The following is a 17,126-nucleotide window of genomic DNA, read 5'->3' on the forward strand; positions in this document are numbered from 1 at the left end:
AAAGGGGCAGTCAGCAGCGGTCACTATGTGAAAAGCTATCAACATTGTATGAATTGCCTGCAGGGAACACGACAGACCGCAGAAAAATAGTTTGGGTCAACGTTTTAAGTTCAGCAAGGTGTCTTATGCAGGTTCATCTAATGATTTCACACTGAGCTACCCAAGGCCTGGATTGGGCTCTTGTCTTGAAAATAGACCCAAATTGTTCTAATTTGTTGTGAGGCAAATTTAAACCTATTGATGTAATTTATTTATGTCCTTATTATATTACTACACTGTTCCACGTGTAATTTGGCTAGTGAAATTGATGATAAAGCATCTGTGTCAAGTGACAGGTTACGTGAATTTTTGCTTCTCCCCATTTAATTGAAATATGTAAAGTTCACAAAACCTAAGTTTATCACATGCAATATGAGTCATGACTCTGAGAGCACTGATAACCCAGGTAAGAAATCTGTAAGCCATCTGGCTTCCTTCTGCTTGCTAAAATAAAACAATCAAAGAGGAAACTTCCTTCCTTGTTTTTGTAGGTCTCTGAAAACAGCAGCCAATAGCACAAGTTATTAACAATTTCTAATGGGCACATGATGTTGCAGCAACCATTGCTAAGTCTCACATATTTTAGAGTAATATTGCATTGTTTAAGCTAGAGTCACGTGTCTAAAACCAGGCCTGCTTGCTTCAACTTCCTTACTATGCAATTTCCTCACCAACATGCAGTGCCTGTGACTCTTCCAATCTTGTCGCTAGCGTGAATCAGCAAAGAAAGAAGGCTAATTAAAGTGCTGTACTCAGTAAGCAAATGCGATCAATGAAAATTACTTTAATGGGTGATTTGTGTGCTTTTTGCAATGCAGCCACATTAATTGAAGACTAGCAGGAGAAGATGGCATAGTTAATGGCCTTTAACCTGCTGGAATGAGAACTACGTCGCTGATTTAGAAGCATTAGGTTCTACCTGTGGTGACTCTTGCCAGTAAGAAGCGAAGATCTTAATAGAGCTTTTATTGCACTTGACTCCACTACACAGTAAATCCAGGATGCTGATGTTATGTACAATTTCAGTGTCTAGTCAAACACTGTTTCAAGATGTGCTCTGCTTTTTGCCTTCTAAAGAGAAATAAATTGTGTTGAAAGATAAATGAGAGGAAGAAAATTATTTTTTCTTGGTGATAGAGAGGGGGCTTAATATACATAGGTAAATAAACTTCCAGTAGGATTCCTTCAAGACACTGAATTTATAGCATAAATCACCATCCATCACTGCCGTCATCAAAATAAAGGGCAGCTGGATCACTGAGCTTTTGTTAATCTGTTTTCTGTCATATCTATTTTCCTTCCTATTCTCTCACACATACATGCTTTGACTTCTGGGAGTATATGCATATCATTTGTGTAGCCAACAGTGTCTATTTGGCTTCCGTCCATCACAAAAAAACCCCAACTCTTCTGACCCATATAAGAATGGCTGCAATTGTCTTTCATTTCTTTTCCCAATACAGACTCTGTGATGAGTGGAGGAATATAATAAGAAACAAGAGTGGACTATGGAATCTATACAGCCAAGACTTTTCAAAGAGCTGCAGGTACTGCTACACAAGCAGGCTTTTTGTTGTATTTTGTTTTTGGGTCAATGGTTTATTTTCTATTCATGTGAATTCCACATCTGGTAACTTAAAAGCAGACTTCCTTGCTTAGGAACTGGGCAGTTGGAATCTGTATTTTGAGAGTAAGACACCCCTTCTAAGTGGGCATCCTTTAGGGAAGAACTGTCTATATTTAATCTCATAAAAATGTGGATGTGTCTGTCTCCAACAATGGGTGCAATCATACACACTTGAATTCATTCTCTTTATAAGTTTAATGACAAAGGTCTCATTGGGGACAATGACTAAGGCAGATAAGTAAGCATCTATGTGATATCTTTTAGGTTGATACCCACATTCCAATAAATCTTCAGTGGTGCACAGGTAATCTCCTTCTGATCTAGAATCAAACACTGACTCACATATGACATGTTTTAAATTGCAGAAAATGCAGAATTTTCTGCATAAAAGGGTCAAGATTGCCTATCATTAAGTGGCACTGAAACGTTATATAATAGGTAACTTTAAAACTGCAAACAAATATAAATTTTAAAAATCACATTCTGACAAAAAGAACACCTCATTAGCAACACCCGAAAACTCACTTGAGTCTGATACAGTGCATAAGAAGCACATGGATGTTCTCTGGGGTCTGGATCATGAGCTATGAAAGCATAGTCAGTTTTGCATTTACAAGTGCAAACATTTTAATTTACAATGTTATCATGAGCCATGCAATAGAAATATTCTGCAACTAGATTCTCGAGCATAAAATGCTTACACAATATTCCTTTGGGCCAAGTGATTACATTCAAATTCTCTCTCTGTTGTATGGTAAAGTTGCTTTTCTTTTAGTAGGAGCACATTGTTACCAAATGGAATCTGATAATTTTATTTTCCAAATCAAGAAGCTGTACATTTTGTCCCAGCCATTAAAGTTGTTCCAGGAGAAAAAGGTGATCTCATAAACACAAATAAAAACAACAGATAATAGTCCAAAAGAAAATTTCCCATGACAGATCTAGTGTCTTCACTACTCTTCTCCCCATACTCTTACCAAGAGACATGTCTGCAGATGAATCAGCAAAACAATGTGTATGTACATATATTCTTCTCCAACTATTTTTTGAGATTACATTAATTACTGATTTTATTCCTAACTTAAACAGGATGTGGCCTACCCCTCAAATAGGAATTGCCCATTATTAACATGCAACATTTTAAAATGTAAATGGACATGGGTATGGGGGCAATGAAATCTTAGGTTTTATTTCCTGTGTAAATTACCTGTGACTGCCAATATCTAATTCACTTTCTAATTACACCTGCCTTCAAATGCCTGGTTTGCAATCGTCAACACGGAAATTTGGTGGAAAAGGTACAGAAGAAAGCAGGAACAAAAAGAACACAAGCCAAAGTAGGTAATTTAATTTAAAATGGCTTGGTTAGAATTTTTGAGTGAGGATTCCTGAAAAATGTATTGCAGTACTTGCCCAGCTCCATGTTAGATGTTCAGACTAAATTTATTTCCTTTTCATGAATATTTGTGTGTTAAGTTATTTACTGATATTAAAAAAAAGCATCTTCTTTATATGAAAATATAACCTGTCCATTTCTAACACTGTTAAATGAAAAAGCTTTTTAAATACTCACATGTCAATTACATCACTATTTTTGTAATGCTGACTTTTGCTACATTTGAATTTCTAAAATCAGTTTCAAAATTTCTCTGGAAAATTTCAGAGTACTGGCATTCATCAAGAGATGAAGGAAAAGAAACTTGAAAATAATTTTTCAGTTGAGGTTGTCCATCAAAAATACAGCCATGTTGTATTGAGATAACCAACTACTGGGCTATAGTTAGGAGGAAACACTAATGCTAAATCAGTTCTGCTTTATTTCTTAAGCAAAACAGTAATAACAGCCCTCTTTTGGCATTAATAACTCTTGAGAATTCATCTCATAAAACCTTGAATTCATTGTGTTACATACCTCAGGAACAACTCTATCATTTTAGAGATTAACATTTTTGGTAAAAATGCATACCAATTTAAATCAAATTATAAAACTATAATACTATGCTAGTTAATAAGTAGCATAACTTAATCAAGTTGTAAAGACATACATGGCTAAAGAGAAGCTAAACATGAAAACCCAAATATTCATGAAACTCAGTGCATAAGTTCCTCTATATGTAGTATAGATATACAATACCACAGGGGAACTGTCAAGGTTAATTAATTATTATGTGCAATGTTGTTTAAGGTCCTTGGAGGAAGAGCATTAAAAATGTATATATTATAAATACATCCTCTACCTTTCTATTACATATACAGTACAATAATTCACAATGAACTACATAAAGTGAAAGACATGTTCATTGCAATAGCAGATGGTGTCATTATACCCTGCTATAAAAAGAAAACTTCACATGTTTATGTGCCTTCATACTTACAATTTTTTTAGGGCGTACTGCAAAGGGAGGGAGGAAAGGAGATACATTTTCTGATTAAAAATTCCATATTATCAGCTTTCTATAGGAAAAATTTTCTATATTTCTTCTTTAGAGGATTCATTTGGAGCCCTCTGCTTTCCTATGTCTGCAGTAGGAGCAGAATATAGCCCTTTTCACTGGCAAACTTTTCACTGGCCAAATTAAGAATACATGATGGAGCTCTTGTACCCCCAGGCCTCTAAGCTTAGTGGTGCTGTGCTGTGTTCTAAAATGATCAGGCAGCTACTTTAGTACGGAACATGTAGTAACAGGTTCTAATACCACTGAAAAATGGTTTACATGAATTATTTACATATACTATGGAAGTTTACTATAGCCATTTCTGGTATTCTATGATGATTTCTGTACTCCTGGAAAGGAGTACAGAGCTTGTGAAAACCTGTTCTACCATCCCAGTCCCATCTGGAACAGTGGAAGCCTTTCTGATCCTTGCCACACATCAGTATCATAAGGATTAAGAAATGCATTAGCGGAAATACCAGTAATAGTTTATAAAATGCTTATAATGTATCTTAATTCCATTGCAGATCAGAAGCACTTTAATAAGAATCAGATGGACAAAAACGATAAGAATTTAAAATTAGGAACGAGAGTGATATGGAGAATAAAAGCATGAAGGCTTGGAACCCATCACTTCCCTCAAACACATTTTTGACAGTAGAGCAGAAAACCAGATATAATACTACTTACGTCATAGCTTGATAAATATATTCAATTCCATAGCGCATTGCAAACTCATCTACAATTTCTTGTGCAGCATCATCAAAGTACACCTTCCAGGCTTCATCACCTCTCACTTCAGGGATTTTTACAACACCATTAGATTTAACTTCCGTCAAGTAATGGAATAGATTCTAAATGTAAGAAATATTTCAAATAGGAATTTTCAGTTTTTAAGTGGCATTCTGAAACTATATCCTATATAATAGTCATCAATGTGTTCATTGTTAGGTTGTTTGGTGGGTTTTTTTAATTTTTCTGAAGACTGGCACTAACTGGTCATCATTTGGAACACAAAAAAACCCCAAGAATCTAAATGCATTTTTTGTAATGGAAGTCTGGTAGTGCAGGCTTGTGATTCAGCACATTGATCTATCTCCTTGACAGAAGGTCACGCCAGTTAACTGGCAGACAGACTGCAACAGAAAATCGTGCAGAAACTTCTCTATCGTATGCCCCTGCTAATGTATGAAATAGTGATGTTATAATGCTCACTACATAGTGCTTCAACTTTAATTGGATCTGTGACCAATAAATCTCAAATTTATTATTTAAGAAGTGTAAGTTACAGGAAACCTATCAGAAACATTGCAGAAGCCCCTTAAATAGTGAAAGGCATGCAAAAATGTTTAGGTTTAGCAACCTTAGGATCAAAGCTAGTATTTAATTTGACGTTAATGTAATAGAAAGCTTTGTATGTATCCACAAACTCAGCAGCAGATTTGATTTCTTATTTTCAGTGACCAAAAAAAACCCCAACACTTTGAAATAATTTCAGTTTTGCTACTTAGCCCATAACTGTCTTGTGGATTATCTTAAAGCAATAGAATTTTGCTATTCATTTCATAGGTGAAAACATTCACAATATCAGGTCAAAATCTATGAGCACAAATGCCCTGAACATTAAATTTTACAAATGGTGAACAGTGGGATTTTGTGGATACATACTAGTGCTGAACTTTCAGCCGTGTATTACCTATCAGCTTTCAGAAAGTACTTGTATTTTTATAATAGAACTTCAGTGTGGATCACTGTGGGAAGAGGAATCAAAAATGAAGAAAATCTTTTGAAAGACACAACTGGTTTATCAGTGATGATTTTTTTTTTCAATGTTGAAAAAAAAAAATCCATCTAGACGATAGGAGAACCAAATTTTATGTTGTCTGTGCTTCTGCTTTTTCTCATTCTCTCCAAAATATGAATTAATGTAGGAAGAAAGAAATCCTTTACAATCAATAGCTATATTTCTGTAATATATAGAAATGGTTGTATCTTCTTGATGTTAGCAAGCAGGTATGGAGCATCAAAATGCTAAAACAAAAATGGTATGGGGAGAACTTAGCTGACTCCACCTCTTCTTTTTTCTAACTCCTACTGTCAGGAATGATCTGTTGGTGTTACATTGTTATGCCTTTTACTCTGAACCTGATATGCCATCAGCAATACAAAGTGAGAAATCTAAAATAAACTTGTCCTGAGGTGTAGCAGCAGTTATTTGTTTTGGTGTTCCAATGTTCTGTAGCCTTTTTTCCTTATCCATGCAACAACTGAATATTAATTTCTGTATAGTATGCTTTCTTTAACTTCTCCAACATACCTCATGTAGACAGGTGTACTGCACGTGGTAGGGAGCAACTTTCTCCTCTCCTTTTATTTCAACATTGATTTTCAATCTAATGGCACCAGAGACGGCTGATTTATCTGTTCGCTTTTCTGAAGAGCAGAAAAATAATACATTAGTAACTACCAAGAATACATATATGTCATGTGAAAAGCTTTCATATATCATTCTAGCTTAATAAAAATGTTTTTTAAAGCCAGAAAATCCTGCTGTTGAGAACAAGAGATTTTTTTGTAATACCTCACATATGGTTCAGGCCATGAAGCAGAATATCAAACTATGAAGTAAAGTATCTTTCTTATTTTAACTGCCAAATTCAACCCAGGCTACACAGTGCTTTATTTAACACTTTTCCCTTTTCAATAGAAATTATTTCCACTTTCTATCTGGTATCTGTACTAATTACCATTATTTTCATTTTTTATATTTTCCTTTAGTTATGAAGACTTTAGCAACAACCTGAACTGCTATGTCTGGGAGAAATTCAAAATGTTCTATAGCAGAACTCAATTACAGAGCTAAGCCGAATCTTACAGAAGAAATTATATGAAGAACTTTGTTTATGCTATCTGTACTAGTCTGTTTAGTTGCTGTCACTCATTGTGGAGGTGACTGATCTTCTTTGACTCCAATTTTCACTTTTCCAAATAACTGAGTCAAAAGGTATTACAATTTTTATGATTCTTTCACAAAGTACTGTGATGTGAGTGGTGATGAACAGTACAATTAACAAGAATTGGTAGTCCACAAATCCAATTGTTTTGTTTGAGTATTTCACTCCTCTTTCCCTGTATTATGTGACATACTGCAGTTGTATCAATGTGTGTATGTATCAGAATAAAATACGCCATTCTTTTTAGAATATTAGAATTATCACGAGCCATTTATCAATATTTCTTTTTAGATGCTGATTAAAAGGGTTTCGTTCTAGGTTCTTCCTTCTGCAGAGCACGTAGATTTTCAATGTTGTTATTAAACTGCTTCCAGTTTAAACAGTTCAGCAAGATTTGTTTTATAAATCCATTTCATAATAATTTTTATCAGTATTTATATTGGTTTAAGTCACTGAAATTTTTGAAAGAATAAAATTCAGAATTCATAATCACCCAATTATCTTACCTTTAAAAAAATCTCATTCTAAATAGGAATTGAAGCAAGGCTTTCTTTTCTTTGTCAATAAGAAATCAAATAGTTCCCTAACACATCTATATATGTCACTGGGAAATGAAACACTAGACAGGGAAACAAGGACTGTTGATTAGGAAACAAATGCTCTACAATTTCAGAAAATTATGTCACATAATTAACCCGAAGTTTTCACAGAGCAGGAAGCTAGATAAAAATGTTACTATCACATTTTTATTATCAAATATAAGAGAGAAACTTTTAAAGGGCTACTCCAGAACATTTAGTGCACCCAAAGAGATTTTTACAATTAAAGAACAGTTGTATGCTTAGATTTAGATAAAGGAAATATATTCTGAGACACACTTTCATTTATTTCTGGTTTAAAGAACGATACTCCTTAAGACCTGTCCAGCAAGAAAGTGCAGTCATTAAAGACAACAGAGAGCATTTTGAGCTTCAGCAGGTTGTCTTCAGTTTATGACTCTGCATGTAAACATATTTGACACCTACATAACAGAAAACTCAATCAAGCAAGTTTCATGAAGAACCACAGGTGTAAACACAGTGAAAAACAAAGATGATTAGGCCCAGAATGGTATATAAATAATTTTAAAAAATATGTGATAAAACAAATGTGGACAACAAGCAAAATATTTGCTAGATTTTTCTGTGTATCTTTGTAGCTATATTTCCCACAGAGTGCTACTGTGAATGGACTAGTCTGAAATGTTGGGGTTTCTTACATATTTTTAATTTTCACAGAATCATTAAGGTTGTAAAAGACCTGTAAGATCATCAAGTCCAACCATCAACCCAACACCACCATGCCCACTAAACCATGTCCCACAGTGCCACGTCTACACGTTTTTTGAACACCTCCAGTGATGCTGACTCCACCACCTCCCTAGGCAGCCTGTTCCAATGTTTGACCACACATTCATTTTACATTCATTTTGCATTAAAATGAAATATTTTTCTTTGATTTTGTTGTGATTAGTCTGCTCTCTGTAATTGTCATAACTCTGGATCAAAACCAAGAAAGTATCTTTCATTTTCAAATCAACCTGTAATATTTAGGATTTTAACAGTTGTATATTGGTACCAAAGCTATATATTTTGAAGTCCCAAATCTACAGATGCTGAGATTCTACCTAAATTTGTTTTTAAAAAAATTAGTAAGAATCATACCTAAATTATACCATACATCCATTTCTCCACTCAGTGTTCTTACTTCAATGATTGTTTGCCCAAGGAAGTCATCTGATTCCTTTTTGAAATGTTGTTTTACTCTAGATTTGATGTCATCATCTTCATCCCATACTCTCACTTTTATTCTATCTGTAGAGTTATGGCATTCACTGTACAAATAATAATAAAATGCAAAATGTGAGTGATACATAAGCTACATGCATTTGTACTGCTCTTCAATTCATTGTCCTCAATTTCTGTACACTTGCTTAACTGCATAAAGTGACAGAATACAAACAACCTGCAACATTCAGTGGAATAAAAGGCCATACCACATTGCCAGGAACAAAACTACAATTACTATTTATAAGAGAAAGTAAAGAGATTAACTTGACTGAATTATATATACATATGGATTGTATTTAGGAACGTCATGAACTCCTCATTAAAATTATTAATTAATTTACAGTGTGTACTCCTCAATGTTGTTATTTAACAAATATCTTAGGAAAGATAGTTAGATCAGGTTTATTCATTTAGGAATGCTAAGTAGTACATATAGTAGATCACAAAAGTAGTAGCCTAGAATGCTGTTATACAAAAAGTGAGAAAATCTTAAAGAACATTTCCAGTACGTGGCAGGAAGTTTTTGAAAAAATCCGCAACAAGTTTGCACAAACATCACAGTAAGACAAGACAGGCAATCAGAAAAACCTAGGGAAATAAGTAGCTGCTTTCTTTGTGCTTTCTTTAAAAGATATATGATTTTTCTCCAAGAACTCCATTCCCTGGTAAGGAGAAGGAGTGGGGACAGACTGCCATATACTGAAAAATTCCTTGCAAATTTAAGTGGCTTACTAACCCCTCATGAGTTGAGTGGATTTGAGAAACTACTGGATGTTTGAGAGAGGTGGCTTCACTTGCAATCTGCAGAGTTCCCAGTGGATAAAATTTTTTACTCCCAGCTCCATCCTGCATATATTTGCACAGAAATGGAAAAGAAACTCTACTGCTGCTTATTCCTATAAGCCACAATGAGGACTGTTTACTGTTGGTCAGTGTTGGCTTTTGATGACTTCATTGGAATACCCTAACATTGACTGCAGAAGTCTGCGGTAGTGAAAAACTTTCTGATGACATTTAATGACTAGTACATGCCCGGCATCCGTTATAAGCCATGTCATACTTATGCATCTGTACTGTTTTTTTTTTTTTTTATTACGCATTCAGTAATACTACAAAAATATTTATAAGGTATTATTACTGCCAAGGCCAATCATTCACTAAAAATGGCACACACAGCTTTTACTCTGCCTCACTGTGACATCATCCAATATCACAGAAATACTTGTGTCTGACTATATTCCAAATTTTAATATTGCAGATATCTCTGGTAATTAAAAACCACATTGTCCTGTGATTAGCAAAACTAATGAAGCCTAGTTTCCTTTTGTCTTATGACTGGCTTCCCTGACATCTAACAAACTGCCATCACCTACTGAATCTTCTCCCATAATTGGGATTTTCATAAATTATCCCTTCATATGGACTCCCTGGTGTCTATTATGGGGTGAGCTCATACTGAGGACACTGTTAGGATCTCATCTCTGTCTGACCACCTATTTTCATAAAACATGATGGACATAGTATGAGGCAATCTGTGAAACTTCTCTGACTGACCACAAAATTCAAAAGCTATTGGCAAGGATGTATAAAATATAGGAAGACACAGATGGATCACATAAGCATCTTTGCCTTAAGAAACTAGGCTAAACCCAGAAACCATTTAATTTTCCTGAATTATTGCTTAACTTTGCTGGAGTCCAGAATTGCATTTAGCTGTGCACCCAATAGAAATATTAAACAGGGGATTTCTACAGTGGCATAGAGAGATCCACCACTGGTGAGGCATTTATGTGACCCTCGTCACCATTTCTGTACTATTAGAGAAAACCTGTTCCTGCTTTGCTTCTCAGGGAGATGCTGCATATAAAAAGTCATTAAATGGTACTCCAGTACATATACCATATTTTTATTTTCCTGAGACTACACCAATTTCCCTCTGATGTACACTTAGCTGATTAAGGAATATTTAGTCAGATGGTCAGGATGACTGTACTTTTCCCTGATCTCCTAATTTGTTTCTCCCACGTCTTTTTCTCTTTTAATCTTAGGTCAGTGAAACATGGTAAGACCTATCACAACCAATGGGTTTACTCACATGTTCATCTCCGCATCTAAACTTTTAGCTCTGCTACATGTTTGTAACATTCCTGTGCAAGACCCCACAACTAGCATAGATTTGTGATGCAAGAATGGAAGGGTGGATGGACATGTATTTCTACTGGTCTGCCCTGTGGTAGTGAGACTGCAAGGAAATTTACTGTTAAAGTTACAGAGCAGTCTCTGCATGATTCTATTTACGTGCCCAGCCTCTCAGAAACAGCACTGTATGATGAGATGAACATTCTGCTTTAGTTCGCTCGTAACATCTGTGCAGAAGGTCTGTGGCTTTGCAAAGAGCATTGGTTGGGATTCCTACTTCTGCTTACTCTGTCCAGGAAAATCAGCCCAAGGAATTCAAGGCAAAGACAACATATACTATTTTCATTGTTCCTCTTCTAGCCACTCCGCTTTATATGCTCAGTAAAAGTGTTTGCTAGGGTGTGACACAGGAAGGTGAGAAGTGAGTTGTTCTTTAGCACACAGAGAATGAAGATACTGATGCTTTTGAAAGCTGGAAAAGCTGCAGTATATTCAGAGATGCTAGGTAGATGAGACAGGTTTAATAATTTATAAACAATCTGGTGATGCTACATTACTTTTGCATTTACAGAATGCCACACAGACATTAAATAATCTGCACAGCATTCCTGCTTATGCTAATGGCTAGAGTAATAAAAAATGTAATAATAAGCTATCTTTACTATAGTAGCCCCATGTAAATATAATATTAGGTGCACTGGCATGACCTGATTGTACACCTCATCTAAGAGATCTGCACCCAGTGTTAAAATAACAACTAATTGATACTATGCTACTTTCAGTGAAGAAATAAATGCAAATGAATGAAAAAGCTGGTAAAGAATGTGTGGAGACTAATTTTCCATTCGGTCAAAATGAAATACATTCATCATAACAGCATTCTTCCTTTGCAGTCTTCAGTAAAAACTCTTACATCCACTAACACATTTGCATAATCTGAATAGTTGGTCTAGGTGGAGACTTTATTCTTCCCCTACTCTAAAGAAGTGTTATTTCTATAACTTAAAGAAAATTATTTTTCCAATAAAATACACTATTTTGGTGAAATTCTGTAAGCAATCAGCAGACGAATTATGCTATGTCTGAGATGTAGAAAATGAACTTGACTGACAAGCCTTTGCAACACCTTTGCCTGCTCACTTCCAGTTTTGCAAATTTTGTAGCTTACCATTTTTTTTCTAAATCAACTTTTAATCAATCATTTCACAAATGAGTAGTCTAAAAATCAAAACATACACTACTTTTAATCAGAGCCCCAAAGAAGTGAAGAAAACTCTTTCCTGTCATAACAAGATAGACAAATCTGTTTGGAACTGGTCTTGTATTCCCTGAGCACTCAGCAAACTAGTTCAAGAGTAGACAGCTAGTGGTAGAAAGGCTTTGAAGAACATGTACTCTAATAGGAAACTTTTCAATGCCACAGATAATGACCCGGTTCTTTTTAAAAAATATCCTCAAAAGTGACAGAACAAAGAAATGTGAAAAAGGGAAGCATTATACTATTCTTACTCCAATTTTACAGCTGGGATAATGATTCACAGACGGATTAGATCCGTCTAAAAGCATCTTCCTTACTTCTCTCTCATAGTGCCCATTCCTCCTTCTTTTCAAAATGTATTTAGCTTTTTTTCCTCACTCATTTTTATTCCCAACAGTGGTTACAACAAAAAAAAAAAAAGCAAAGTGTGAGATAAGTTTCTTCTATAAATATTCTATCTGCTCTCCAATGAGGATTTCCAAGTTCCAAATAATATTCACCTACATAACTCTCCAGAAATGTCAAATCCAGAGCCAAATGACTTGCAAAAGTTCCAGAGAAGACACTCTGGTTGTTGATGGACAATCATGAATATACTTGTTTTCAATAGGCTACTTCAGCTGAAGACTGCCAGCTTGCCTATGTAAGAGCGCTTTCTGAAGAATCATTGTGGTCTTCTGTAATTGAAGTACATAACCTTTTTTTTTTCCCCCCTCTATTTTGTTTTCAGTTTCTTTCTCTGGTATCTTCTATTTCTGTTTAGCCTGTTACAAAAGCACCTGAATTCTTTTTGGACATACACTCATTAATGCATGTAAAGAAAACATGATACATACCACTTTGTGATACTAACCATAGATACACTAAATTTCCATATAATTATTTCAGATTGATATTGCTTTAGTTGTAGACCATTACATATACCTCAAATGTCTTCCACAAACTAAAAGAATAGATTTTTGGAAGACAATATTTGTTCTTTCAAGTGCTATATTCATCCAGTGAGTCAACATTGACTTAATTGGAAAACTGATAAAAATCACGGTGGTGCTTGGCTGCATGAACTATGTATGTGAAAAAGTAGTTACAAACATAGCACAGATTTAAAAAAAAACATAGCAAATAACAGATCATTGTTTTTTGTAAACCCCCTTACAAACAAGCATAAGGTATACATTTTGTATAGCAGGTAATGCACGTAAAACAATCAAAGAGTTGAACCTTGCTAAATTCTTACTAAATTTTATTCCCTTGTACTAAAATATCTGGGATGCCATATGGTCTAGATGGGGAATGGAAGGCGATAACAGAGATTTTGTCCTAGAAGTATAAAGAAACCACACAGTCATGGAAGATAGTAGTTCAGTAGATCTATTCCAGTAGTTCAATAGCCCCACTGTTGGCAAACCTTTTCTGCAGTCTGATTTAAATCTCTCTAAATGGAATTTGTGCCTATTACTTCTTATTCTACTATAACAGTAAGCAACATTCTAGTTTGTTTGAACAAACAGGTATATATTTTTTTTATGCAACCAATTATAAATTTTCTCTCTATTGGATTTTGTCTGCCTTGATATTTTCAGCGTATCACCAGAAAATCATCAAGAATTCCAGAAATCAGAAAAATTCTAACAGTTTAGTGATGACCATTATATTAGCCAGGTGGTAATCATAGTCTTCAAAAAAAAACGTTCTCATTGGTCTAATTTAAAACAATTAGATCAAATGTTTTCATGCACTGAGAGGAGTAATAGATATCCAATGAAGCTATTTATCAGAGCCATATGGTGGGCTAGCGACAGCCAAAATAGAATAAGTAATGCAAAATAATCATCCAGGTATATGAGAGGCTTCTGTATTATACAACTGTACCTGAGGTGTTAATGAGTGGTCAGAGGAAACATGATACATGCAAAGTCTGCAAGGCAATTTGGAAATGTGTGCTTGCTAGACAACACTGCCAGAAAAAAAGCAGATTTCCATATTTCAGCAATCAACTATTGAAAACAGTCAAGAAAAGAATGAGAGTGAAGAAGAGTTTCATAGAATGTATAGATCTAAAAGTTTGTACAAAGCTGAAAACTATACAGCCAAAATACCTCTTCCTTGTAACTAAAAAATAAAAATGCAGTCCCTTTTCCAATATCAGATGCCACACTCAACCAGGAGAGGGAAGGTGACAGATAGCTGCAAAGACTCTTCCTTTGCTCTGTCATTGAAAAAACTCTCCTATCACTGATGTTCTGTTGAAAAAAATAAAACCTGCTCTCTTATCTCCTTTCTAATAATGCCAATAGAAAGGATCAAAGCATTTACCACCTGTATTACATTCATTAAAGAAGCATCTGCTAGCCTATTTACTTCTCTATCTTGTGTACAAAACATATAGATTTCAAGAAAAGATGTATTCTTCCTCTGACAGCCTTGTTTTTTTGCTGAGATGCATGCCGCTGTACATAAGCTCTACTTTACTTACGGTTTTATGAGTTCCCATGTTAAAATCTATGCCAGTATCCCATGGTCATTTAGCAGAGGGTTACATTACATTTTGTTAGAAACATTCACTCTCTGCTTACCATACAATCATATTAGGGTTATGTGTGATTCTGTGAACTAGAACACTGCCCTCATTCTATCTGCTATGACAGAGCAAATGCACAGTGGGGAGTCAATGTTTTTTCCAAGTCCTTGTTTTGGAACAGATGGGGAGATTTAAATAAATGTTTTGGCATTATGAGTAAATATATGATTGTAAGATTTTGAGATATATTTTATTTCTGCAATTTATCATTTAGGAGTAATAATGATAATCAGTATTTGATTTTAAATAGGACTATCAAGTGTCACTAGTAGAGCTCAATTTAAATGAAACTTCCTGAGTCAATGAAACAGTTATATTGATCTGCTTCAGATTTAATTTTGTGCTTAGACATTTATAGTTTATTTAATACACTTTAGAAATTCTCATATACTTTCAATTGAAATCCAATGCATTAAATAAGTCAGGGAGATAACTTTATTTTAGAAAGTACAAATGCTATAAAAATGATTGAAAATGTATTCTGTTCAAAGCAGTTACTCAGGAGATTTATGCTATAGTAGGGTTTGGGGTTTTTTTATTAATGTTACTGCTAAAGCAGCAGATGATAGTAATACTTAGTGCTGGGTGAAAAAAATAGATAGTATTTTCAAGTTTCCAGGGATTTTATGATAGCCCTGCTCACATCTTTGAGAAAATACATTCAAACTTCATGCCAAGTTTGCTGAATTGCTCATCCAACTTTTGACACTATGCAACTCATACAATTAAATGCAAGAAAGTAATTAATCTCTTACCTTTGATTACTCACAGTCATTCAATGAGGTATGACACTTCAACTGCTACTGAACTAACACAAATAACTCAAAAATAAAACATGATCTGTATAGGGGAAGCCTGTAAAAAGTTTCTGAATGTGTGTTTTCACTGAATTAACTATTCCTTTCTAGTATTGGCCTTTGAATCTGTGAAAGGAATGGGCATACATTCTTTAATATAGTTGGATTACCTAGTACCTTTTCCAGACAAATAGAAGCGGCACCTTGGGTCATACCTCTTTCAAACCCACTAGTGAAATGATAACCTCCTCAACAGTAAGGTAGCAGATTTTAGTCAAAAAACAGGGAAGAGAAAAGAGCTGTTGTGGTACATGATAAGAAAGTAATCTCTTGTGTTATGACACTGCACCTCCTTGAAAAATACAGAGCTCTATTTCAGATGCCTGAACCCTAACAGAAATTGTTTCCATGGTTTATGTAAATAGGAATAATGACAACTGATGTCTTCCTTATAGGAGGAAAGGAATGTAAGAAGAAAGGAATGTAAGAAGAAACTAAACAAAGTTATAGCTTCAAGATAATAATTTTACGTTGTGGTGAGTGGTTATTTTGAAATTGCCTGTTGCATATGGTGACTGACTAGAGATTCTGAATCTTTACTAGGCAGGCTGCAGGATGCCGAGCTGTTCTGCTGCTGCTTCGTAAATTCAGTGTCGCTTATAAAAATGGCACATCATTTTTATCATCACTGATACAGGGTTTCATCAAGTTGTATCAAATTAACATCCAGTTTTGAAGAGCACTATTAGGCATAAACATATTAGGCTTCTATAATGCAGTACCAAAATGTTAGACTAGTATAATGTGTCAATAATTTGCATATATTCTCAGTAAAAATGCAAATAGAACTGTGGTATTTAACAAACTATACTAGTGTTTTCACACAGCTTCCATGAAATACCTGCTAACTTCACATGATAATACTATGGTAGGTGCTTTCAGGGTCGACTAGAACTTTTCTGAACAATTTAAAAAATCTGCCTAAATAAACAAACAGTTCTCTCTCACTTAAAATTTTCCAAAGATAATCTAGGCTTTATATTAGCCTTTCAGAATCCTTAATTGACTTTAACAATAGTAGTTAAGTGCACATCATACACTGTGGCACATCATACTCAAGCTGAGAAAAGAATAAATGCTGAAATACTTTTGCTACATGTAGAGGAATAACACTGAGCAAATTGATACTATTATCAGATTGGTCACATTCTCAGCCAGGAACGTGTTGTATGCTAAGGCAATATTTTCAGGAAAGGAACAGTATAGTACCTGTGAATTGGAATTTCCTGTACTATAATGTGTCTTTCTGAAAGAAGTTCTAGGAACACTGCCAGAACTAGAACTGGCATGAAATCATATTCAAACCTTAGTCAACATATTACAGACTGAAACATCTACTTTGCAGTCAGGGTTGAACTTCTGTCATATGCTGACAACAAATATACCATATTCAGTTCAGAGGCTGTG

General features: G+C 34.8%; 1 protein-coding gene across 2 annotated transcripts in view; it reads right to left on the bottom strand.

Moving 5' to 3' along the window:
* Positions 1 to 17,126, bottom strand: part of UNC13C (unc-13 homolog C) — a 162,720-nt gene that overhangs the window by 85,057 nt on the left and 60,537 nt on the right. For both annotated transcript variants that reach the window (XM_059823621.1, XM_059823620.1), the window contains 3 exons: positions 8,759 to 8,928; positions 6,419 to 6,534; positions 4,792 to 4,955 (listed from right to left, as the gene is read on the bottom strand). In XM_059823621.1, coding sequence (XP_059679604.1) covers positions 4,792 to 4,955; positions 6,419 to 6,534; positions 8,759 to 8,928 — 450 coding nt within the window. The remainder of the gene's footprint in view (positions 1 to 4,791; positions 4,956 to 6,418; positions 6,535 to 8,758; positions 8,929 to 17,126) is intronic.

This window comes from Gavia stellata, chromosome 13 (genome assembly GCF_030936135.1).
Source record: "Gavia stellata isolate bGavSte3 chromosome 13, bGavSte3.hap2, whole genome shotgun sequence".
NCBI lineage: Eukaryota > Metazoa > Chordata > Aves > Gaviiformes > Gaviidae > Gavia > Gavia stellata.